The sequence below is a fragment of the Paramormyrops kingsleyae genome, chromosome 21 (assembly GCF_048594095.1).
Source record: "Paramormyrops kingsleyae isolate MSU_618 chromosome 21, PKINGS_0.4, whole genome shotgun sequence".
In the NCBI taxonomy this organism is placed as follows: Eukaryota; Metazoa; Chordata; class Actinopteri; order Osteoglossiformes; family Mormyridae; genus Paramormyrops; species Paramormyrops kingsleyae.
Genome location: NC_132817.1, coordinates 365,407 through 391,177, shown reverse-complemented (window position 1 = coordinate 391,177; position 25,771 = coordinate 365,407). Strand labels below are relative to the sequence as shown.

At 37.4% G+C, this 25,771-nt stretch overlaps 2 protein-coding genes across 3 annotated transcripts in view; one reads left to right on the top strand and one right to left on the bottom strand.

The window, feature by feature from the left end:
• LOC111838948 (roquin-1-like) overlaps window positions 1-15,121 on the top strand; it is a 42,555-nt gene extending 27,434 nt beyond the window's left edge. Inside the window, 9 exon segments of the mRNA XM_023802436.2 lie at window positions 97-249; window positions 1,275-1,430; window positions 1,675-1,894; window positions 2,048-2,147; window positions 2,250-2,346; window positions 2,580-2,741; window positions 6,074-6,136; window positions 6,138-6,187; window positions 6,714-15,121. Of these exon segments, the coding sequence (XP_023658204.2) occupies window positions 97-249; window positions 1,275-1,430; window positions 1,675-1,894; window positions 2,048-2,147; window positions 2,250-2,346; window positions 2,580-2,741; window positions 6,074-6,136; window positions 6,138-6,187; window positions 6,714-6,861 (1,149 nt within the window). The 3' untranslated portion in view covers window positions 6,862-15,121.
• The window catches only part of LOC111838949 (zinc finger and BTB domain-containing protein 37-like), a 38,401-nt gene continuing 17,243 nt past the window's right edge, over window positions 4,614-25,771 (bottom strand). The window contains exon 4 of one of the 2 annotated variants that reach the window (XM_072704024.1): window positions 4,614-5,004. In XM_072704024.1, the coding sequence (XP_072560125.1) occupies window positions 4,888-5,004 (117 nt within the window). In that variant the 3' untranslated portion in view covers window positions 4,614-4,887. Of the gene's footprint in view, window positions 5,005-24,563; window positions 25,661-25,771 lie in introns of those variants that run through there. The other variant, XM_023802438.2, reaches the window with a different exon arrangement.

Below are 25,771 nucleotides of genomic sequence, written 5' to 3'. Positions count from 1 at the left end.
TCAGTGTTACACTGCAAATGAGATATTTTCATAAATCTCAAGTTCCTGTTTGTGTTAGCTTTATACACTATTTTTCTATCCTGTTGTGGCTTTCAGGATTCTTACAGTCGGTCCCAGCATAGTCTGGACTACCTTCACCGTAGACGCAAGGAGATCATGGCCCAGTTGGAGGAGAGAAAGGTCATCTCTCCTCCACCATTTGCTGCCTCACCGACACTGCCCCACACGTTCCCAGCCGAAACCCAGGAGGTGATTGGCCCCCTTCCCCTATTCACTCAGTACTGAAGTAGTAGCATAATTGGGTAAAAACAGAAGGTTTTATTGGCACTGGATGAGAAACATTAATACGTTTACAGAAAATAATACAGTTATGTACCATATTGTGTAAGAGATGTAGCTAAGCAACAGGGCTAACTTTCATTTTAGCAGTGATTTATTTTGCCAAATGGGAGTCGTAGAAAGTAAATTAAGTTAAAGTGATGACAAAGACAGGCTACTCTGAGAGGCTAAATGGTACATATCTATTGCTATCTTCATTTTATTGGGTCAGTCTATAAAACCCAAATGTTGTGTTTTAAGATGTATTTACATTACAGTTGTGCTGTAGTGATCTCTGATTTGCTAAACTGACAGACTGCAGTATCATTCACTTTTAATATGAAGTGCTTCCACACAATTGAGGCTTTCGCCTATATTTGGACCCTCATCCGCTATGCTCCATCTTCCATAAATTATATTGCAGAGATTTCAAGAAGGAAAATGTTAATCAATGCTTTAATAATCATTACTGGTCATTATAAAAAACTCTGAATGATCATATTTTGGCTACGCCCAATGTAGGAAAAGCACGATAACTAAGGTGTTTTTTTTTTTTTTTTTAAATCAGCAAAAAAATATTTCTGAGATGTAGATGGTACATGAACATGCCCGAGTTAACAAAAAATGGTGATGCAAAAATGAAATCTGTAATATAGAATGACGCAGTATGACTTTTCATTGTAACTATTTTTGCTTTGGTCAGAACAACTACACTCACAAAACCTGTGCATAAAATAATTATATTCAGCTGCAGTAATACATTTTTGCAAAAAGCTTACTTTTCTTACATGCAAGTCACTATTAATAGTTACTATAGTGTAAAAGATAATGTACACAAAACTTCTTTAAATCTGCGTATACTCTGTAGCATTCTCTACATCTTGTAGCTCTCCTTAAATGTAGTAATATGATTCCCTAAGATCTGCATTTTCCCTCTCCTTTGTGTGTATGAACAGTATATGGAGGATACCACCAAAATCTTTGGGAAGGGAAGAGAGGCCGACTATCTTGGCCAATACTCTCCCTGGTCATGTGACACCTTTGGCTCATACATCAGCTCAAAAGACGTCAAGTCCAAAGATGTCATGTTACCTGGGGCCATGGAAATGATGGTGAATGTCTTAATTACTATTGTTCCAGGATTATCATGTAGTAGTTTGTTGGGCGAGTTATTAAAACAAGTAGTTTTTAGTTTTTATAGGACATATTGGCCATGTAGAAAATGATTTGAGATAGTTCTAGACTTGATGGGGTCCTGTTATGATTGTGGGAAAACTGCCTATTTTGATTTGTTGGTTTCATGAGAACCAGGGAGTATATAATGAAAGCTGACATGATGATCTGTCTTGTATGAAGAACACAGATAGCAAGTGCCTGAGGGAGCCACTCATAGATGTGCAGCGCCGGGCAGCCGACGTTAAAGATGACGACCCCATCATCCCCTTCGGTCCACAGCCCACTGTGTCCCGCTTTGGCGCCATCTCTCGCACCTCTAAAACTGGTTACCAAGCAGCTGGTCCAGTCCAGACTCTGGCCTCTGTGCAGGGCTCTGGCACCAAGCACATCTCTGCTGGAAGTATGTTTGTTGCCATGTCGGGGAATTGTTTGCTTCTTTATAAGATGTTTTTATTTGTTTTGCTGTCATCGCTAATGTATTATATTCCTTACAGAAGTAGCATAAAGGAAGGTTCATTAAATGTCCCACCGCCCATCCCTTTTTTTTTGCCAGCCTCAGCTGAGTACAATGCCTACGGGAATCATGGATGCTGGGGGGGGACAGCTTATGCTCTTCACCAAAACGCCAGTTCTCAGGGACGTTTCAGTGAACGGTATACAAACTGATTCTCTTGTCTGACTTCTGTGGTGGAGGTCTGTTCACTAATCTCTTCTTATGCCTGACACGGTCCCTGTGAATACTGTCTTCCATGCAGGCTATCCATGCCATCTGCTGACAGAGAGCAGCTGAAGATGGAGCTCCAGCAGGTCAATCAGCAGATTAACCAGCAGAGCCAGATCCATGGCATGGTGGTGTGTATGCACATTGGTGTGAATTCATGCAAATACATTAATTGTACAAATATGTCAATATCCACTTTTTCAAAGTTACTAATTTTGTTTTGTGCCTGCCTTTTAAGATGTGTGGGGATATCCTGTTAGCTTGAATACCTAATCTTGTGCTTTTTTTATCAGTCAGATGGATTTTATGTAAAATTTCCTGTGCTATTTTTTTGGATCAACCCCTAAATTCCATCCCACCTCAGGCTGCCAGCAACCCGAAGTTACTGCAGAAGGAGGGAGCTGTGCTGGCCCCCCAGGCGGCACAGGTCAAATGGTCAGTGGGGGTCATGTCCAGTGAGCAGCTTAGCTTGGAGCTTCACCACGTGGAGAGGGAAATCGGCAAAAGAACTATGGAAATTGCCATGGTGAGCTTTGTTGGCACCAGGAAACGGCAAAATGTGGGTTGGGTTCAGATTGACCCTTACATTGCTCTCACTTCAGTTCATAGTTCATCTTGTGACCTACAGCGAATCCATACATACTGATTGAAATGGGTCCTGAATGCAATAAGGCTGCAAAGCAGGGAATGCAAAACCTATGTTCAAAAATTCTCTAAATGAATGGAGAAATGGAGCCCTACTGATCAATCATTTACTCAGTTTGATTTCAGTTCATTTTTATATGGTGCCTTTCACAACAGAGTTAAGGTGCCTTCCATGGGTGTGATGTGATACATTACAATATTGTTACGATAGAATAATATAAAAACAGGGAAAAGGGAAGACAAAAAAATGAAAGAAAGAAAACCAGATCACAATGGAGTAGAAGAACCAAAAACTTAGTGAGACAAAAAAAACCTCTGGGGGTCCAAGGCCAACTGGCTGCCTAACCCCCCTGGGCATGCTAACATTACTGAGAAAGAGTGGGCTTGTTTAACAAAAACAAGGTGTAGAGTGTGATCGAGGTCAAAGCTAAATTACATCAATGTGTCAGATTGAAGTCTGCACCCACAGTGGTAAAGATCGTAAGTCACATCCACAATGTCACCCTTCCATGTAACTGAATCAGGACTCTAGCTCAGATGGTGCCCACCCCAGGCACTGTCCGGATAAATGGGAAGGAAGGCAGAGAGCATGGGTGGTCATAACATGCATAGACGCTTTGATGGACAAGCTTAGTAGATTAAAATGGCATGAACAGTAGCGCCAGCAGCCATAGTTAAAGTGTGTTAAGTTGCGAGTAAGCTAAACCGAAGCATTAAAAATGAGGCCGACTTGGCATTCCCTACATAGGCTGGAAAACCATTCCACAATATGGAGGCCTTATAGCTGTCACTTTGTTCATATGGAATTACAAGGAAACCTGTGTTATGTGAACTGAGTGGGTGATGTGGCTTGTAAACCTGAAGTAATTCTCTTTGGTAGGCAGATGCTAGACCTTTTACTGCCTTATATGCAAGTAGGAGAACTTTGAAGTCAGTCCTGTAGCTAACAGGAAGCCAGTGCAAGGAACTAAGAGCAATCTTCCTGCTCCGGGTGACAATTTGAACTGCTATGTATTGAACATGCTGCAAGGTGTTTAATGTGTGGCGTGTGCTCCCAGATAACAGAGCAGCTCCTCAAAAAAAAAAAAAAGTTCAGCTGCTCAGAGTGATGTACGGAGATTACAGCATTCCTGTCCGCGGACATGCCTTCAAGCAAGAGAACCTTGTTTTTTTGTGCATTTAGGGTGCTTTTCCACCGCACTATTTTTGGTACTTTGAGAGGTACTTCAAGGTGTTGGTTTTTCACTGCTGTAAAAACTGGTACCAGCACTGAGAGGCATACAATTCTGATCTTATCGTATCTGTTCTTCCGAACAGATTACAATAATTTTTTTGTTTTTTACTTTATCGTAGGGCTGGGCGATAACACGATAAAGATAATGATCGCAAAATAAATTTTTCTCAATAGAAAAATAGCTATAGTCGATATAAAGTCGATAGCGCTCATTCCGTCAATCTTTTGACTACACGAGAAGCCAATGGGTGCGTTCGACTTGTCCGCAGCTGATGTGACGTGGAGCAAGATCTGCCGGCGGCTGCACGAGTGGAGTATAAACTGACTGCAGCCAAGTCGGACAACTTCTACTCCTCGTAGTGTGCGAGACCTGACTGCAATGGCAGCACTACCAGAAGGGTGTAGATAAATCTATACAAATATCAATACAATAACCAACTCCTGATCCAAACTGTTAGCAGTGAAAACAAATAAACTATTGTGTATAGTGACCCTGTGGAAAAAGATCAAATACATGTATTTCATGGATTCAAAGTTTTTATTATCATGTACAGAGTACAATACAATTCTTACTTGAATGCCTTCTCCACAGACTGGACGATTAAACAAATCAAGCAGCGCAACATTACAATAACTAACAATAAATAAACCACTAACTTGCATGTATTATTAGAGCATTTATGTAATTTATTTAAACTTTATTTTACCAGGCAAATGAACTGAAAACCAGTTCACTGCTTTACGTGCTTTTCAGGAGAAATAGCAGATAACGCATTGGAACTGCCTGGGATACTTACGTCATGCATGTGACTAAAATCTTCAGCCAATAAGGGCAAAGTTGTGTCGTCACGGAGGCAGTTCCAGTTTGTGCAGCCGGCTGAGAGGTAGTTTTGAGTAGGGCTGAAGGATACTAGAAAAAGTTCACATTGCGATATTTAGGAATTCAAAATTTACTATAACCAAATAGAACGTATCTACCAACAGAGTCTGTCAAGTTATTGGTGTTGCCCTGAGTAGTGCCATCAGACAGAAAGCATTGCCAACAAAACACTCAGTATTTTCCCAATATTGCCCCTATGGAGTATAAAACATTTCTATATAGTGGAATACAAATATCATTTCGTGACCATTTCTTGTCCACTTTTTTCCTCTTGACTCATTTTTTAATTTCTGACAAACGTGTTGGTTTCCTATGACTAAGTAAAAATGTTTTACCACAAGTTATATATGTTTTAATGCAACTTATTGATGTTTGAACCCAGCATAGCAGTGATGATTAACATTTCTCATTATGTTACCTAATAGCAGCATGTAGTGAGAAAATGATAAAGGATCAAGAACTGATCCCTGTGATGCTCCCTATTTGACTTATCACATTGGTGAAGGAGTACGTTATGCTGTAAGTTCACACTACACGATTTTAGCTCTGATTTTCCAATCATTGGCGGTTTTGGAGATCACTGATAAAACCCCCACATCAGAGACAAATTGGCACTTAATGGCTACACAGTAATGTTATGTTGAGAACCCTTTTGCTGCAGTAACAGCCTTAATTCTTCTGGGGTAAGTATATACCAGTTTTGCATATTGTTCAGAAATTATTCTTCATAGCTCCTCTATGTTGGGACAGCACCCCTGAACAGCATATTTCAAATAGTGGTGCAGATTCTCAATAGTTAAGCATGTATCACGTTTTTATTTTTAATGTTAGTACACAACTGATCTATTTTGGCATTTGAAAATATAATGGAGCAAAAGAGTTCTCAACATAAATGTTGTTTGAGAAAATTGTGCATATATATTTTGTACTCCAGACAATCGCCATGACTTTCAAAGGGGTTGAATACTTTTGCAAGCCACTGTATCACCTTCGGATTTCATGGATTTTTCATTTGGAGTGAGAACACTTTTTTTATTATTTAAATTTTTTTTATGTTTTAATTGTGTGGCTCATAAATATTTTTTTTTATTATTTGTAGGAGAATCATTCACCACGTGAGGTCCACTACAAGCTGAAGCCCACAGAAAACGGTCTTCCAGACCGGTCTTCCAGACCACAAAGTCCAACTGGAAGACCTCTCTCTGGCTCTCACGTGAGAATCCTCTCTCACGTTTATGGGAAATGTATTTCTTAATTTGCCTGCCTAAGGTTATTTGTAACATTAAAATTTTAAAAACAGGAAGTACTATAGCAGAGCAGGTGGAATGCTAGTTATGATCCAAGACAATGCTTAACCTGAATGGCAGTAGAGTAGGTTTTGTAGTTCTAGTGGCCTACAGAATCATCAACACATCTGAAAATCTTCATGAGCAAAGACTAACAATCACATTAATATTTTACCTTTCTCCAGCACATCTTAATGTTTAAAAACATTTAAGTGATGAGACTTTGTGTTTCTCTGGGGTATTCATAACACACAGGCTAAACCCCTTAAGTCATCTATATGGGTAAAACCAGAGAATACACATAATAAATCAGACAAAAAAATTAATCAGTCAATGGTTATAAAAAATTTCCCCCACTATAGTAAAATAATTAAGGTTTAGATAATGAGCTGTGATGATGTGTTTGTTTCTCTCTCTCTCTCTCTCTCTCTCTCTCTCTCTCAATATATCTAGTGAGGCTTCTAATGACTCCAGCATGGCACAGGATAGCAGTGTGGGAAGCAGTATGCTGTCTCTGTCCAGCAAGACTTCTTCCCTCTGCCTTTCTGGAGACTTAGGTGCCAACGGCCCTGATATGCAGAAAAATGGTGTGGTCCACTAGACATGGCTCATCAGATTTACCACCATTATCTATACCTGCACCAAGGGTGTGTGAACTGTAAGCTCATCCTTCCTGTCATATGTATCCATGGCAGCACACAGGATCTGTGTGCCCTCATGGATCAGCCGTTGTACTAAAACATTACAAACTTTACTGAAATTTTAGCATGGATATTTCAGGATGCTTACCCTTTTTCAAGCTGAATGAGACCGTTTTAGGTTTCCAGGTTGTTATGATTTAGTCATAATAAGGGCTATGGCTAAAATGAGAACAGCTTTCAAGATTGACTATTTGATACATTTTATAATTTCAGTTTAAGTGGTTATGAAACGATGTCTGCAATTATTGAGTCTGCTCACTTGCGGTCTTACTGTGGAAGTAGTAGAGAATTCTACTGACTTTGACAGTTGACCGTACATTTTTCTTTTCCTGTGGAAAGATCTTGTTATGACTGAGAACTTGGTAGAAATGCAAAGTTATTCAGTATCATTGTTCTGTGTGCAAACATTACATTCCCAGCTTAGACTGTTTCAACTGAAGGTTACAGACAATCTCAAGTAATTACACTTCAAAGGAAATTGCTGTTCTTAAATGAGAGTCTTGGTGTAATATAGAAACCTTCTAAACCTGGTAATTAGCCCATTTAAGATGTTTGAGCAGGGAAATTGGCAAACTGTGTTGGATTATGGCCCTCCAGTACTGGAATTCGGGATCCCTGGTATAAAGTATTAAAAACTAAACTTTTACTATCGCACTCTCAAGTTCTATGTGACCATCAGTTGAATATGCTTTGGTTGAATTTTTAGGGTTTTCAGATTTTTAGACGTGTACTTGTTTATACAGGCATGTGCACATTTACAAAGATGTGTAACAATGAAGCCATATCTATAGTACATATATCAGTTAGATATATAATTATAAAGAAATATCACTAATGTCCCCTCTTTACTAGAACTTTTTCCCCCATCCTTCAAGACTTCTTTTGCTGAGGTGACTGCTTAAGTTTTGAACACCTTCATTTTCCTTTTTAAAATTTTCTCAGGAGTATGATAAGTCTGGTTTTGGCCTGCATAGGTCAGATTCGTTTTACACCTTATTGATATTGAAAAGAAATTATGGGGACTTATAATGCAAGCATATTATCATATGTCTAGCGTGCTGTTCGTCTTGACCCTTTAGGTAAATAGAGGAGAAGGGACCTGCTGTTTATATTAGCTTGTGAGGAGGGCTCAATTTACAGTACTTGTAATAGCTGAGCATGTCCAGTGTTTATTTTCCATGAAATGAAAAGCTTACACCCAATGCCTAAACTTGACCTTAATCAGCATCAATCAATCTTTTTCCCCTGACGTAATTGGTTGTTGGTTACTTATCAAATTGACAGGTTTTGACAAAGCTTGCCATTATTAATCTGTGCATACTTCCAAAGGTTATGTTTTAGCATGGATTGTAGTATTTTGACTTTGCAAGGGTTCTTTGTGTTGTTTGTATTAGTGGTGGATTTTAGGGTTTTGTTGAAGTGGAGGGAGGACTGTTTGTATGTTGGCTAGCTGCTCCTCTGTTCACCGGTACAGACATTTAACTGAGCGTTACCCATTGTAATGTTAATTTTGTGTTTTGGAAAAGGTGATTACTGCTTACTAAGAGGTCACTTGAGGCATTACACATTAGAGCTCGGCAATATCTAAAAAATAATATGCGTGCGTGGTACCAAGTGGGGCAAATGGAAAAATGTGAAAGCTTGACATAACAAAACTTGTTGAGAGAGAGACTGTGTGTGTGTGGCAGTGCTGATTAGTGGTGGTTTTCAGTTTCTATGGAAAACTATTGATGTGTTGGCCGGATTTAATCATAATTTAAAAACATGTCGCGGACCAAATAAAATCATCTGAAGCAGTAGTTCACAAACTTGCAGTAAGCCTTAGCTGTGTTTCACCATTGCAGTCGACATTTACATACACTGAAACCTCGTTAAGGTACTTAAGAGTTTGAAAAATAACCTTTTTAAACAAAAGAAATCATATGAATAACTGTGTCGGAAACAAACTAAAAGGATAAACTAAAAGCCAGTTCATAGATAATTTTTGTCTTTCTTTAGTGTAACCTAAGCCTACTTCCCCAGCAAATATGATATTTCCAGTTAGTCACAATCAAATATTGCACCGGGCTGCTTGTCTGATATCGTTGATTACTGATAATATCTTCATATTGCCCAGCCTTATCCAATTAACATTGATTTTGGTGTATTGTGTAGAATACTACCTGCTCCTATCAGTGTTTAAGAAACCTACACTGGTATGTCTGAAAAAGGAACAATTCAGTCTAGCATATATTGCACTTGACTTTGGTGGGACAGTATTCCATTTTATTTTGGAATTCAAGCTGTCTGTATGTGCTTATAATGTATGTATACACACATTTAACAGTTACAAAAATGAGCATCTACTTTTTGTCTTTTTACCCTGATCAAAGGATTATGAATAAAAACATAAATCTAATTATTTGTGTTGTTCATCTCAGCTTAGCAAAAAGCTAAATTGTTAAAGATTTAAAGAATGTTTAATAAATTATTCTCTGACAGTGAGGCACCATGCCCAATACAGCCAAAACAGTGTAAGGAGTTGCCCAGTGGCCCAACAACAGAATCCAATTGGACAATCAAAGGCTCTGTATGTGTGTAAGTCCTTCCGAGTGCACTTGGAAAGTTACCCTTTAAAGCAAAATCTAACCAAATCTGACTCCAATTGTATTAAAAAAACGTATTTAGAATCTTTTAGTCATGACATTTCTGTTATTCAGATTACTTCTGGGCTCTCCTTACTAATGCTTAACTTTCATCTGTTCATCTGGTGGAGTTACACTGGATTCGCCTTGGCCGATAAGGTGATCCACAGACGTTACGTAGAGCTCAGTTCAGAGGTTGAGGGGGTCACTATAACTAACACAATATTAGCTTAGACGGCCAGTCAGGCCTGGTGATTCACATAACTCCTCAGAGCCCGTAGTAACTCTGCTTGGGCAGTCGCACAAGGTCCTGGAGAGAAGAGATCTACTGAGAACGTACTGAAGCAAAGTCAGGCAACAGGGGAATAACCATTATTTATAGTACAAGATGACATGCATTCATCTAAGCTAAATATAACTTGTGGCCACAAACTCCTATCCTATATCCATTTGACTCACAAATGTTATAAAGTCAAAAAGGTTACATACTTCAGCTGTGGGTTCACAGAGTAACTGTAAAAAGGATCTGGCTACAGATGCAAACTCATGCAGCAGTGTGTGGGAGCTCTGATTGCTGAGTGTCTCCTAAATAAAGGCTACACATGATGAGTATGCTAAGAACACTTACCATGTGGGAGGTTCTGGCTACAGAATGACCCCTCGATCGTCTCGTGGACCCTTATTTTATATACCAAACCAAGCAATGGGTTTTCTTCGAAGATGGTGATACACCAGTCTCTAACCAGATGTTATGGTTATCCTTTTATCATTATATTGGATTAAGGTTGTGATATTTTTGCGATCCCCTTCAGGGTATACTGATAAGTCCTCAAGCCAATGGTCAATCGGATTGTCAATGGTGAGGTCATTAGGGCCTTTTGTTGACTGGATGGGGAAGCCTTCCAACAAGGCAAGGTTTTTCTAATTTTCTAGGTCTTCATAATATTATGACATATTACTTTAAAACTGATATTATATCAGTCACATTGAGACCATTAAAATGAGACCAAGCACGTGTATCTACATTGATTACATTAACATCAGATAATGCTTTCCTCATTTTGGCTTTCTGTGTGACCATTTGGGAGCAGTAAGGGGGGGGGAGACAGCAGGATGGGTTTATGATTGGCATTCTCTGGGTTGTTTTTTGTTCAGTGGGGGTTGAGGTGAGGTCGCTGTTAGGTTGGTCTGATGGCCTTTTTCCAGCCTCATCAGAGCTGAGTTCACGGTTTCTCCCTGGAAGAAACACAGTGCAGGCCCAAAGAAGTCCAGGGTCACAGAGTCCAGTGTGGCCAGCAGCCTTATGACAGTTACTGTCACCTGAAATGGAAATCCTGTCTGTAATGTTCTGATTTGTAAGCTGAGTGAATGCAAATGGAAGTAGTTTCTCTTCTGTGCCAGATGATTAGCATGCGATTGGAGAGCTCTGGTCAGTTTGTCAAGTACAATTGTTTTATTTTGTTAACCCCCCCTTTCTCTAACTTCTGTGAAGTTGAACCTCTTTGTGTATTTGAATGTAGTCTTTCTTTCTGGGGTCTCTGAGGAGACAGTGTCAGAGATGTGAACTTGGTTGGTGGCCTGGGCTTTGCATTTTAACACACCCTACTACAACTTTTCCTTTTTATTTCTTCAATCATGTAACTGATTCGAGCTTAAGATTTAATTCACTAGCAGGTGCGCTATTGCTGTGCTGGAATGAAAATGTACAATCCATTAGACTAGAATTGGGGAAAAATAACATTGAGGAGCCACAGCTACATGTTGAATTCCACCATAATATTTTAGGTCAACTAACCCCCAAACTCTTGTTTTGGTTGAGTGAACAAAATGCATGGAATCAATGGGCATTACAGACGTCAGGTCTGAGAACCATTAAACCGGGGTTCACAGAGCCGTAGTTATATCACCAAAATATACAGCTTATAAATGTAAAAGGTAAAAAAAAGACTTTAAAACAATGTTTTTTAAATTATACTAATCAGTCTTGCTTTAGACAGTTATTTAACACATGGATTTCGTAATTGTTAAAACCACTGCTAACTCATATCCTGTGGTTAGCCTTGGCTATATGTTCCACTGAGTTGTCTTTCAGACTAGAAAGTAAAATCCATACTCTGCAAAAGTTTCTTTGATGTTGTCAAGTCCATTGTGGGGTGGGAATTTACTCTTATCCTCACCATACTTTCTGTTGTGTTTGGTAACCATTCACACATTCTAAATGGACGTTAATGGGTTAATGCTTGGAGCTCCCCGAGGTTGTGTTATTACTGACTGTTGTACAGTATCTTCTTTATGGTTCCATATTTAATTGGGAAGCCAAGGGCTAGGACAACCTTCTCCATAGAACATGGTAGCTCAGTATGTAGCGATGTACAGATTCCTATTAATGTGTAAAATGGATGTCTGATTCGGTCTTTCTGAATCCTGTTCTATAGGCCATTTACCAAGGCATATGTAATGGAAAAAGTTTGATTTTCCTGAAATATTGCTTAAGTTCTTGACACGTCATAACTAGCTGATTTTTGTATATATTTGTTGTGGGAGCTGGTGTGTTTGCTTGTGATGCTTATACATTTTCATTAGGAGGGAAGACCATAATCATAAGGACTGCAATGAAACATTTTGGTCTTTCACAGTTAGCCTGCATAGCTTTGAGGGGGCATTTCCTTGGGTGGCTTTCATCTATTGTGACAAAATATTTTGAATTCTGTCTTTTAGCTTTGAGTCCTGTAATACAAATGGCTTAAGAAAAGTTCATACCTTGAGATAGTTGTTCATTTGATTTGCTTGAACCACAAACCAGCATTTCTATTCTGCTGAAAGTTATGCCAGCTCTTCAGCAATTAAGGGTGTTGTGGTTAGTTTTGCCTCTGGTGTGTTGATGTGCGTAATTGGATAAATGGACTTAATTTTTCCATTATTGTAAGTGGCTATAACACGTGATACATTTATCTTTGCCTTGTTGAATTATTGCTTTTGTTGGTGTGTTTGTTATTGACTAGTCAAGGAAGACGAGCAGGGAGGAGGAGAAAAATGAACCTGGGGGTACAGAGAGTACAATTTTGTGTAGCATTATCAGGATAAGCACTAGAAAGTTATACACGCTGTCTTCCCTTCTGACATCTCATTCGCAGGAGTGCTACACTCCTTCCCCTCTCATTTTACTTCAAATGGCTTTCGCATGACTCTTCTCTGAGGATTCAGAAACTAATGTACATTCTTGGTACATTGTATTGCAGGTGTGACTCTTTCTGATATTTGTTTGCATTTATAGGCCAACATTCTGGTCTCTCGAGACAGTCTACAGTATTAAAGCACCAATTTTGGTGCAGTTTCACTAAGTATAATCTGTGTAATATTGGATTTATTATTATCATTGTTGCAGGTATTGTTGTTAATGCTTGGGAAAGAGCTATTTACATTTTAAGCAATCGTCAAGATTGGATATTAAAGAGCCCTGCTGAGACGCACAGATGTAGAGAATGAGAGATTGGTTGCATCTTTAGGATTATATATTTTTTGACATTAACATTAAACAATTAACCTTTAAATTAGCTTTTAATAAACTAGTTGGAAGAACTGCTGGCTGACATCACTGGTAAATGTCAGTTACAAGTAAATTAATTGGCTGGCAGCTAAAAAATAGAACTGCAACTGCCTGTATGAGTTTGGCTTTGTAGAAAATCATTTTGAAAGTCCTTCACATTGCAACTGCTTCTGTTCTTTTTGAGATGACTATGATGTTTGAAGTCCACCTATTAGGTTTCCATTTTTTGAAGAAGTTGCCAGTATAATAGCAAGACAGCTGAAATTTGTACGTTTATATGTACAAATTATATATATATATATATATATATATATATATATATATATATATATATGTGCATGCACTTTTTTTTAAATACACCTGTGTGCAAATTGTTAATTGCTTTATGGTGAACTGCCTCTTTCCCTTTATGGATTTACAGAAGTTCAATCACTGGTCTTCATCCATTGCTGTTAAATTCCATTTATTGATGTGCCTTTCAGCAGGCTCTTAACTTTTTTTTAATGTTTGGGTGCATACACTTGTGTATATATAGTACTGTAATGTGCAACTGCTAATCCACTTGCTCTGAGTCAGCATTTATATTAAATGGTCTCTACAAATCAGTAATGCAAGATCTCTCAACTGGTTGCCCATGCAGAGCCGAGCAACTCTTATCCTTTCTGAGACAAAGGAGTTCAGTGCCAGAATGTGTAACATTTGTGTACCTAACCATTATAAAATGTCTGTTTTCAAACACATAGAAAAAAATGCTTCTTCATACAAGACATTAGTTTGTCTCAATATTTCTCACAGTGTGACTGTTTGCAGAGATGAAACAGGTGAAAATTTTAAAGTCACTATCCAATGTCAGAGAGAATTTTAACCCCCCCCCCCCCCAAGGATTTAACCTCCCTCCATCCCTTAAAAATGTAAAAAAAAAAAAAAAGCATTTAGTAAGCACAGCAGTAATGTCTGACTGACAAATGCACTGGCCCACAGCAATCCTTAAACTGAACATTTCTTTCAAAACGAAGGTATTGCTTTTCCAGTCGAAATCTAATAAAGATGGCATCATTTGACCTTAAGTAGAACTACATTAATTTTACTGTTTAGTGATAGTACTGCTAGTTTTAAATGGGCATTATCCTGAAAATCTTAGCAATTATAAGCAAAACTGAACCAATAATTTCAGTGTTATTGCCCTGGGTGCAAAGCATCTTATATTCACACATTGAACTAATAAATCACACAACATATGCTGTCTGTCGGTGAAAATCGTTGTGATCAACCAGTTGCTTGTTTGTAATTTTAGTGAATTATTGGGAAAAAAATGTGGTGAGATCACTGTGAGTTTGGAGTGTTTACAAAGGAGATATCAGATTGGCCGTTTGCACGCAAATACAAAAAAGTAGGAAAAAGAAACTTTCACACACTAGCAGTAGTTTTACCTTGTAGCTTTAGGATTTTGATGAGTGTTGGTTCTGTGAATATGTGTGCACTAATGGAAATATCTCTTACCTTCTGTCACTTTCCTTGGTCACTTTGAGTGCTCTCAATAACTAGAGTAACTAAATCCATAGAAACAAGATTGGGCTGATGTTGGTATTTTTCTATTTTTTATTAATTTTTTTTAAGTCCTCACTTTGGGAAATGTAATTGCTTTTGATTACTTCCAAGTTGTCTTGTAAAAGAATGTTTAAACTGAGGTACAGATTTAACTTCAAGAAAAAGACATGTTTTTATATTATACTCCATTAAGGAATGTTTAGAATTCTTTCTCCGATGTGGATGTAGCCGTTATGTCTTTTATTTTTTCTTTGTAAAGGAATTCACTGTGTGAAAATTGGTTTGCATTTTGTATTATACAAATCTGCTTTTTGTTTCCTGTAATGGGGGAAATTAACTGGAAGTTTGCAAAAAGAAAAAAAAACCTGTGAAACATTGTAACTTATGTACAACAGTGATTCTTTACTGGCAGGGACTGTGATTAAATAATATTGGCTATTGTTTTGGTGATCTAGGTTGTTTATTCCACACCCCTTTTCCAGTAGTTTCTTGTATAAAAATGATGTCTGTGACACCTATGATTATGATTTTGGGTGAACCAAGACTTCAGCATCATTAACATCCGCCCAGTCAGAGGAGTAATACATTCAGGCCAGCATCTTGGATAAGCTCTTTGTAACATGCACACATGCATCTCTATCACTGAGGCAAATGAAATTCACTCGATGCATTAACAATACATATGAACCAACTACTAATGCAGTAGGATATGATTCATCCCTATTGTGATGCAGTGCGGTTTGACACGATTTCATTCAACATGATGCGACACGATACGATGCGAAAGTATATGATGTTATGCAATACAATATGGAATCAATCGTAACGTGAAATTATTAGTCACATTTCTAAATAATAAAGGTACAGGGCCTCTTCTAATTATTAATAAATCAGATTGTACCAATGCAAAGACATTGAAAAGAATGGAAACAGTGCATCCCGAGTATATTCCAAATTGTATCTGATGCACGCTGTTTTAATCGGGGCAAGAACATGCCCAATCACTGATGAGAATCGGTGAATCTTACCATCCCTGTTCATGACTGATTAGAAGGTTAATATGTTGCAGGGCACAGCTGCAATGCCTCTGGAGTCATGCATATCAGAGCATGTGAGCGAGGAGCGGAGCGGGCGTAATTTGGTCAGAGCGCGGAGCGTTTTTTTTAAATAAGGCTGGAGCGGTCGCTCTGTCTCGCTCCAATTTCGCTCCGATACTGCTCACACTACGATTCTGAGGCGTGCCCAAATCTACCCAAAATTCATCTGTACAATTATCAAGACTGTTACACAAATTGGCCGAGATGGAATTCGCAAAGTATTTCACAAAGGAAACTGATAAATCATAAAAGTGTACTATTCTTATCAAACGTATAGATGACAATAATGTAGAGCAAGAACAACAATGTGGTGAAACTGTTTCAGTGAGTAAAGATTCACTTTGGAATCACTTTTCTCAGAAACAAAGTTTTATATGGTTGTAGCATATCAAGTCTATAGGCTTTTATACTTTAATTTACTTTATAAAGTAAATATTGGTAATCAAATAAATTTGTTTTGTCATTGTCGGTGTTGAGCTCTAATTCACATTAAGCCACTCCGCCTTAGTGTGAATTAGAGGAAATTCTCACCGCTACACTCCGCTCACATGCTTTGCTGCATATGTCTTGTCTAAAACTCTGTTGAACCATTTGATTGACAGTTATGCCCTGAATTTTTCAACCAAAGGCCTGAAATGCAATGCATTATGTATGTAACAAAGCATGTGAGCGGTGATAATTTCCGCTCCTCGCTCATGAGGCTGTTGCCTCCGCCCGCTCCTTCGCTCTAATTCGCACTAAGCCGCTCCACTCAACACCGCTCCTCGCTCCACTAAAATTTCCTCCCGCTCCAGTCAAATCGCTCCACGCTCGCTCCAATTTAAAAGAAGGACAAATAATCTGCATGCCTAACAAATGTCACCTTAAACCGAAGCCTTATATCATAAAGAAATATGAGCAACGGCAACATTGCCACTCAGAACAGAAAATATTTATTTTTAAACAAATAGCTAGGCAACAACGGACAGGTATGGCAATGGCATTCCACACAAAAATAGGCTTAAAAATAAAGGAATCAGTGGGCTTAATAGCCTAAAGAATATACAGGCTAAGTATCCATGTTTTAAATTCCTCAATTTTTTTCTGTTGATGCTGCTGCAGCCTCTCTATAAAATAAAATTTCACTGACAGTTTTCCGCTCACATGCTCTGATATGTAACAATTTTACAAAGCAATAATTATAAATATTTTATATCAAAGTACATCTTACTGCTAATTGCTGATAAATACTTGGAGGTAGCCCGGGTTATAATCATGAAACTCTAAGAATTTGTATATACGCCCAGTGTCCACTGTATTAGGTGCACTTGCTTAAACAACCTTGAAATGGCTGCATCTTAATGCAGATTGCAGACAGTCAGGGTCAAGAGGGTTACTGTTTGGCTAAGCATCAGAACAAAAGCATTTTTGAACCTGATGCAATTGTTGGTGACAGGCATGGTGGTTCCAGCATTTCAGAAACCCTCCTTGGGTTTTCATACATGACAAAGTCTAATGCATATACAGAATCCTGCAATAAACAAACGTCCAGTTACAATTCTGTGGGTGAAAACACCTTGAGAGAGGTCAGAGGAAAATGGTCAGACTCATTAAGCAGCTCAATACTAGTGGTATTCCGAAAGGTTTTTTTTTTCTCTATCCTACAAACAGGTCTCAAGGCAAAAGTATAGTAGGTCCTACCCTATACTCAATGAAGTGTCCACTGAGTGTCAAACAAACAAATTCAGTCTACTAAGTCACAAATTGGCAAATGATTCATTTTGTGCTCTGTTAATAGGTGCAGAATGGGTATTCAGTCCAGTTTCTCAGTGAAATTCAGGTCACAGGTGAAAAACCTATACCCTGGAAGTGTATTTCATCTTCAAAATTCATAGTTAAATTAGTTTTTAAGTAATTGGCTTTTTGAGGGGCAGGGGTGAAAAATTTATAGCAAGTCTCTCCTTGTGATTGTTCTACATCAGCGGGATTTTTAATTTGTAAAATATAGGGGAAATGTTCAAATTTTCACATTTATATATTAAATATGATCTTATTGTTAAACAGTGTTTTAGTGTAAATATGTATTATTTAAACAGTGTCCCCTGATCTCATGTCAACACTGTTACCTTCACCATAAAACCCTTGCAAAATAATGGCACATGGCAGAAGTGACAATTTACAAGAAGTTGCATCGTATCTGAACCAGAATGTCAAGAGTTGAAAGACAAGTAAGTTTCTCTCATTTCTAATGTACTATTTTTGATGTTTTTAAAGGTTAACCTGGGGGGGGGGGCAGCATACAACTTCAATACTGTTGCCATTTCTTAACATATAAATCTAATCAATTATTTCTCATAACATAATATCTAAAAAATAATATCATTTCAAAGTAAACCTTTTCACAGTAACAGTGGCCTGTCCTACGAAGCGGGGTTACTGGCTAATCGGGGTAACTTGTTGGATTTAAGGTAGTCTGGGCAAAATGTAAGTGAGCGAATATGAAGTCCATTTAAACTGTGGTACCTTAAATCTGACAAGTTACCCCGATAAGCCAGTAACCCCGCTTCGTAGTACAGGCCACAGGTTTTAATGTGTGTAAACAGGGATGACATAACAGTAGGGTTAAATCAAAATGCTAATCATGGAATTAGTACAGGATTGCTTTTTTACTCAGATTGTTAAAACCCCTGCAAGGAGAGAAGCCATAATCATTCTTGTTTTCTCTAATAACCAGTCAAAAACAAAAATATACACTGTTAGGAAGGCAAACTTTAATGCTATGAGACTGAAACTAGAAACAGGAGCAAAGGAGACTAAGGGGGGGGGGCATGATACAAGTGTATAAGATTATAATAGGTCTGGATACCGTTCAACTAAATTGTTATTTTAAATACACGATAGTTAAAATGCACGATAATTTCTTCTCATATCTGCGCAAATACAAGAACTTTACACAGCATATAGTTGGAGTATGGAATAGTGTTCCTGTCATTATAGTGCAAGCTAAAACCTTGGGCTCCTTTAAATCAGAGCTAGATAAGATTTTAACAACTCTGCACTATTATCGTTTGTGGATTTCATATGATCCAAAACGCTCATCTTCAACGCATGCATGATAAATGCATATGCAACTAAAATTAAAAAAAAAAAAATGTAATATGCTTCACTGATACAACAATGCTAATCAAGTGCAAACCAATATTGGATAACTTCAGATGTAAAACTGCATAGTAGTGTCCAGCAGTTTTTTCTTAACTGACACGTGATTGATATCCAAAATTAGGGTGCTCTTAATCATCTTCATGAAAAAGTGAAATATTGGGAAAAAAATCCAAAAATTTGAAAATATTGTCAGTGACAATCAGGACTAAAATATTGTTCATGTATGTGCGATATATTAAATTTTTATAATTAGAAATACAGAACATAGTAATGCCTGTGTCTGTAACAGGGTTGACAAAACTATTAAAACTTTCATAAAATATTCAATTACAGTCTGACATGGCACACATTTCTTGTAATTTTAAATGTCTTTGCTGCCTGGCCATTTAAAAGCTAGTTATTTAAATTATTTTAAATTTAAAAGGCATCGATTTCGTGGAATGACCCCTTCACAGTTTAGGTCACTGCAAGGACATGGTGCAGAGCATCACATTTTCTCCTCTAGAAGGGCACTTCATAATGGCACCCTTTACCATTGGGAGGGTACTCATATGGACCGTTTAGACCATTTTAAGGGATCCTTATGGGGCACTGCATCACATTCTCTGCACTAGAAGGCCTCATTAAGACACTTCATCACATTTTTTTGCTCTATATGACACACAATTTCACATGAAGGGGGCACCCTAGACGACACATAATCATGTGAAGGATTGCCAACAGCAACGTTTTTGCCAGTCTAAAGGGCAACTGAGCACTGTTTTTTCAGACACGGGGGTAGTTGCCCCACCGCTTCCCCCTTTAATACACCATTGATTGGCTACACTCCCCAAACACAGTTCTATAAATAGCAAAGAACAGGACAATTTCAAAATTACAAGACTGAGTTTTATGTATTTTATTTTATACTCAGTGTTTGAAGAAGTAATAAAATGAACTAATTTTTTTAAAGGAACACAGTATTCTTACACTTTGTTTTCAGCACCAGTAGGGTTATTACACAACTTTAATGATAAACAAAATATGTTTTAAAGGCTTGGTACAAGCATTAGGAAAAATCTGCATATTAGATAAGGTTGATTTCTTCTGCCCCTTTAACCACATGCATGACTCATGAATTCACTGTTTTGATAACATTTTAACCACATAAACAGAATATATTGATTTTGCTGTAGAGTGTATTCTCCAATCCCACCTGAATCTAGAGGAAGGAAAGCTTCATAACTCATGCATGTATCAACAAACAATTAAGGATGACACTGACAAAAATGCTAATCATTTATTTTAAATGCCTGGACTTTCAAATGGTGTCATAACCTTGAACATTAACATACAAGTTAAAATAACATAAAGGGTTTCCTTCACAGTAACACATAAAGTGCTTTGTTTCTTGTAAGAAATGCAATGAGATTTAAAATTTGTGAACTTTATAACTGCTGGCTATCATGGACATTATAATCTAGTGGTTGTAATGAATACATTAATTGCAAACCTTAATTCAAAGGAAACACTACTGGCAAGTACTAATCATGAGGCCAAAAATGCATTCTTTTTCTCTAACCCTGTCCTACAGTGTAATTTTAGCTGTACAAGCAAAGTAATTTTTACATTTGAACCATGCAATTCAATGACACAAATATAGGCTTCAAAACTTTCACAGAAATCTTTCAGGACACAGAGAAAAAAACAAAACATTAACTGAACAAATCTTTAAAGTAAAAACAAACCATTCTTTATATGTTACAGTATATTTTTCCTTTTACAATTACCATTATTTTGGGTTAATTTCTAAAAGCAACCATTATTTTGTAAAATTAATTATGTTTTAAAATATAAGGTTTCATATGACTTTTTGGCATGAGACTGAGTTAAAATGAAAATCTAAATAAGTGTTCTCTTTTGATACACTAAAGCAAAATCCGAACAAGATAACATTTTCCCATCAAATTACAAGCTTTTGCAAGTATGCCAATGCATTTCACATGAGATACTGTTACAGTGTTCCCTCTGAGTAAACAATAATTTAGTATTAAGTTCACTTCATGTCTTTGCAATGAGTTCACACAACCAAACCCATGAGAGAATTAATGTTCATTACAAGCTATGTTTCACACTGGAGTTACGTGACTTGATTTAACCCATTCATGGCAATACTCATATACGCACCTGATTCAGGACATTTGGTAAAAAAAAAAATCACTCCAGAGTTTTTGTTGAAAGGAAAAAAATCCTTGCCGATTCACAGAAATACACATAAATGCACATTATGGATTGCTAGAAGATATTGCAAGTGCTTATGCACCATTACAGAGATAGAGAAGCCTGAAGGCATTGTTGCATAAAGTTTGTTTTGAAATATCAGCCCATTAATGTATATGCACGTTATACATTTCATTAACTATTTAAATATTAAAATCTAAAAAAGACTAGAAATAAGCTCTTTTGTAATAATTGGCACAAGGAATACTGTGAGATAAAATGAGAATCAGACAAGACATTTTCATTGTCCAAAGCCTAAACTCCAACAAACTAGAATTGAATATTTTCAGTGATTACCTTTACCATCTAATTGCCTTATATGTACATGTAGGTAAAGTCACGCAATGTACAACCTGTCTAGGATTATAAATCAGTCAGTTGGAGAACTAAGGCAGTGTCTAATAAAAATGGCCCGTGTGTGTGTGTATATATATATATATATGTATGTATGTGTATGTGCATTTGCGCCGATATGACAAGATATTATCGTGCATTTTAACTTCTATACCGCAAATGAAGTACAAATTGGCACATAAAGGTTCAAATTCACGGTAATTTCTTGTCATATCGATGGAAATGCACATAAAATACGTACGTATTTGCGCTGTTACAACAATTGATTGCCGCATTTATCACTTTTAAAGGTGAATGTGTACTTGCGTACCAGTTATGTCAATCCCTGTATATGTGTGTGTGCGTGTATATATATATATATATATATATATATATATATATATTAGGGCTGTCAAAATTAACGGGTTAACGTGGATTAATCCATCAGCATGATTAATCTGATTAAAAATTTTAACGCAATTAACCCATCTGCAGCGCAGAATGACTCAAAATCCCTGAAATGTCTCTGTCAACCCATTTCGGGCAGTTTTGGTGCGTTCCATTTGCCCTGGGAACATTATGAGTCGGATTCTGAGTTTTGAAGTCGGAAGTGACGACATGCACACTCCCGTTTCTCGGAGATCCGAGAAATATCTCGGAGCAGTTCAGAGGATCCCGAGTTCAGAATCCGAGATGGCTGCGCCTTTTATCAACAGAAGGGAAAGTTATAGTTTTATACTGTTTAAGCACTACTTCTCATTTGTGGCTCATTAAATCAGTTGCACACACTATACCATCCAACTTATCTATGGACGTGTTGCTACGGAGTTTTATACGTAAAGCACCGCGCGTAATGTGTTATCAAGTGATATTGCTAACAATGGCAATTAACCGGGCTAGAATTGGATTTCATGATTAGTCGGATTATTTGTCAGATTTACAGTAGTTCGGGCTAATTGTAAGTGAACTAAGATAAAGACCATTTAAACTGAGGTACCTTAAATACGACAAGTTGTCCGGATAAGCAAAAAATCTTGCTTTTTGATATGGGTCCATGGTATTGCACTTCTGTGGCAGATGTAATGCATCCGACTCGTGTTCAAGATGTTCAATAAACATGTTAAGTGCATATATATTCCCTTTTTTCCTGAATCTGTTTGCTCATGCAAAATGAAATGTGATTAATATAGATTAAAAATGAATGATATTTAATCGTGATTAATCGAAATTAATCCACAACAACCCTGTGATTAATCTGATTTAAAAATTTAATCGTTTGACAGCACTTATATATATATATATATATATATCTATAAATAAAGAGTATTCTGTAAATACACTTATCAAAAACTATTATTAGTCACTGCACCTTTAGATTGTTTAAGACATTTAACAAGTGCAGCTGTCAAAGTGAACGTGTTACTGCTAGAATGCTCCCTGTCACAAGTGATAGGCTTCTTGTAGAAGAGACCATTAACCATTATTAATTTGCCGGTGGATGTCCATATAATATGTTGCTGTGTTGCATACTTGATGAATCTATCAAGTATGCATCACATACTATATATATACAGTGGAGGAAATAATTATTTGACCCCTCGCTGATTTTGTAAGTTTGTCCAATGACAAAGAAATGAAAAGTCTCAGAATGGTATCATTTCAATGGTAGATTTATTTTAACAGTGACAGCACATCAAAAGGAAGATTGAAAAAATAACTCTAAATAAAAGATAGAAAGTGATTTGCATTTCATTGAGTGAAATAAGTATTTGAACCCCTACCAACCATTAAGAGTTCTGGCTCCCACAGAGTGGTTAGACACTCCTACTCAATTAGTCACCCTCATTAAAGACACCTGTCTTAACTAGTCACCTCTTCTCAGAATAAATCAATCAAGCAGACTCCAAACTCTCCAACATGGGAAAGACCAAAGAGCTGTCCAAGGATGTCAGAGACAAAATTGTAGACCTGCATAAGGCTGGAATGGACTACAAAACCATTAGCAAGAAGCTGGGAGAGAAGGTGACAACTGTTGGTGCAATTGTTCAAAAATGGAAGGAGCACAAAATGACCATCAATCGACCTCGGTCTGGGGCTCCACGCAAGATCTCACCTCATGGGGTGTCAATGATTCTGAGAAAGGTGAGAAATCATCCTAGAACTACACGGGAGGAGTTAGTTAATGACCTCAAAGTAGCTGGGACCACAGTCACCAAGAAAACCATTGGAAACACATTACGCCGCAATGGATTAAAATCCTGCAGTGCTCACAAGATCCCCCTGCTCAAGAAGGCACATGTGCAGGCCCGTCTGAAGTTTGCCAATGAACACCTGAATGATTCAGAGTGTGACTGGGAGAAGGTGCTGTGGTCAGATGAGACCAAAATTGAGCTCTTTGGCATTAACTCAACTCGCCGTGTTTGGAGGAAGAAAAATGCTGCCTATGACCCCCAAAACACCATCCCCACCGTCAAGCATAGAGGTGGAAACATTTTGCTTTGGGGGTGTTTTTCTGCTAAGGGCACAGGACAACTTCACCGCATCAACGGGAAAATGGACGGAGCCATGTATCGTAAAATCCTGAGCGACAACCTCCTTCCCTCTGCCAGGAAACTGAAAATGGGTCGTGGATGGGTGTTCCAGCACGACAATGACCCAAAACATACAGCAAAGGCAACAAAGGAGTGGCTCAAGAAGAAGCACATTAAGGTCATGGAGTGGCCTACAGTAGTCAGTCTCCGGACCTTAATCCAATAGAAAACCTATGGAGGGAGCTGAAGCTCAAAGTTGCACAGAGACAGCCTCGAAACCTTAGTGATTTAGAGATAATCTGCAAAGAGGAGTGGAGCAAAATTCCTCCTAAAATGTGCGCAAATTTGGTCATCAATTACAAGAAACGTTTGACCTCTGTGCTTGCAAACAAGGGTTTTGCCACTAAGTATTAAGTCTTTTTTGTTAGAGGGTTCAAATACTTATTTCACTCAATGAAATGCAAATCAGTTTCTATCTTTTATTTAAAGTTATTTTTTCAATTTTCCTTTTGATGTGCTGTCACTGTTAAAATAAACCTACCATTGAAATGATACTGTTCTGAGACTTTTCATTTCTTTGTCATTGGACAAACTTACAAAATCAGCGAGGGGTCAAATAATTATTTCCTCCACTGTATGTATATATGTATGTCTGTGTGTGTGTGTATACACACACACACACACACACACACACACACACACACACATATATATATATATATAATGCTATACTAAAATCTTTCAGGGATTAAAGTGACGTTGATTTGGAATATTACCACATGATTATGTGGAGACCTTTTACAACTTACCATTATATCTATTACTGCATCAATATATTACAAGACTATATATTCACATTCCTGAAAATAGTTTAAAGTGTAACCTTATCTTTACAACTATTTAGCACATGCAGCAAGATTCTGTCCCTACAGAATGCCATTTCCAAAGCCTAGTCTATTATATAACTGAAAAATATAAAATAGAAAAATAATTTTAAAATACCTGATATTTGCACTGATATACAATATTGTTAGTGAATGTATGTCTACTCCTGTTCAGGACCTTTCATCATGTGAAGTCTGTAGTATCTTTAAAAGTACAAGATAACAAAATAGAAAAGTTTATAGACGAACTGGCAGCTGTAAATTGGCACTCTTGACCATGTGGAAAAACATAATTCACAGGCACAAAAAAACACAAGGTACCAGATCTGTCCAGCTACTCTGCTACATATTTTTTAGTCTTTCTTGTACAAATAAACATTTCTTTTAACATTTACAATAAATGTGCAGGAATTCTATTATAATCGGTAGCTTTCTTCTAGACAAATATTTTATTTTGGCTTAGGAGTTGAGGAAAATCATTGATACTCCTTCTCACTGTGGAATGACCAGAGGTGAATTCCTTATGACATAATCCAAACAATCACAGACAGAGAACATAAAACTCTGCACTTCCCACTCACTACTCCCAAACTACAATAAGCTCATCTATAGTTCATCACTATAACCATTATTTTTTCCATTTTGGTTCCTTATTTTTCCTCCTCCTCTGGATGCCTCTCAAAATGACATTCTTTCAGAAATGTCTAGTCTTCAGCTCAGTTACCTAGAAGTCAACTGCACAAAGACAACAATATGGTTGAGGAAATAATGGTTGGTCTTTTAAAGCAATCACACTAACACCCAAAAAAAAGATGGCATTTAGAAAAAAAAATTAATCTAAGTTTC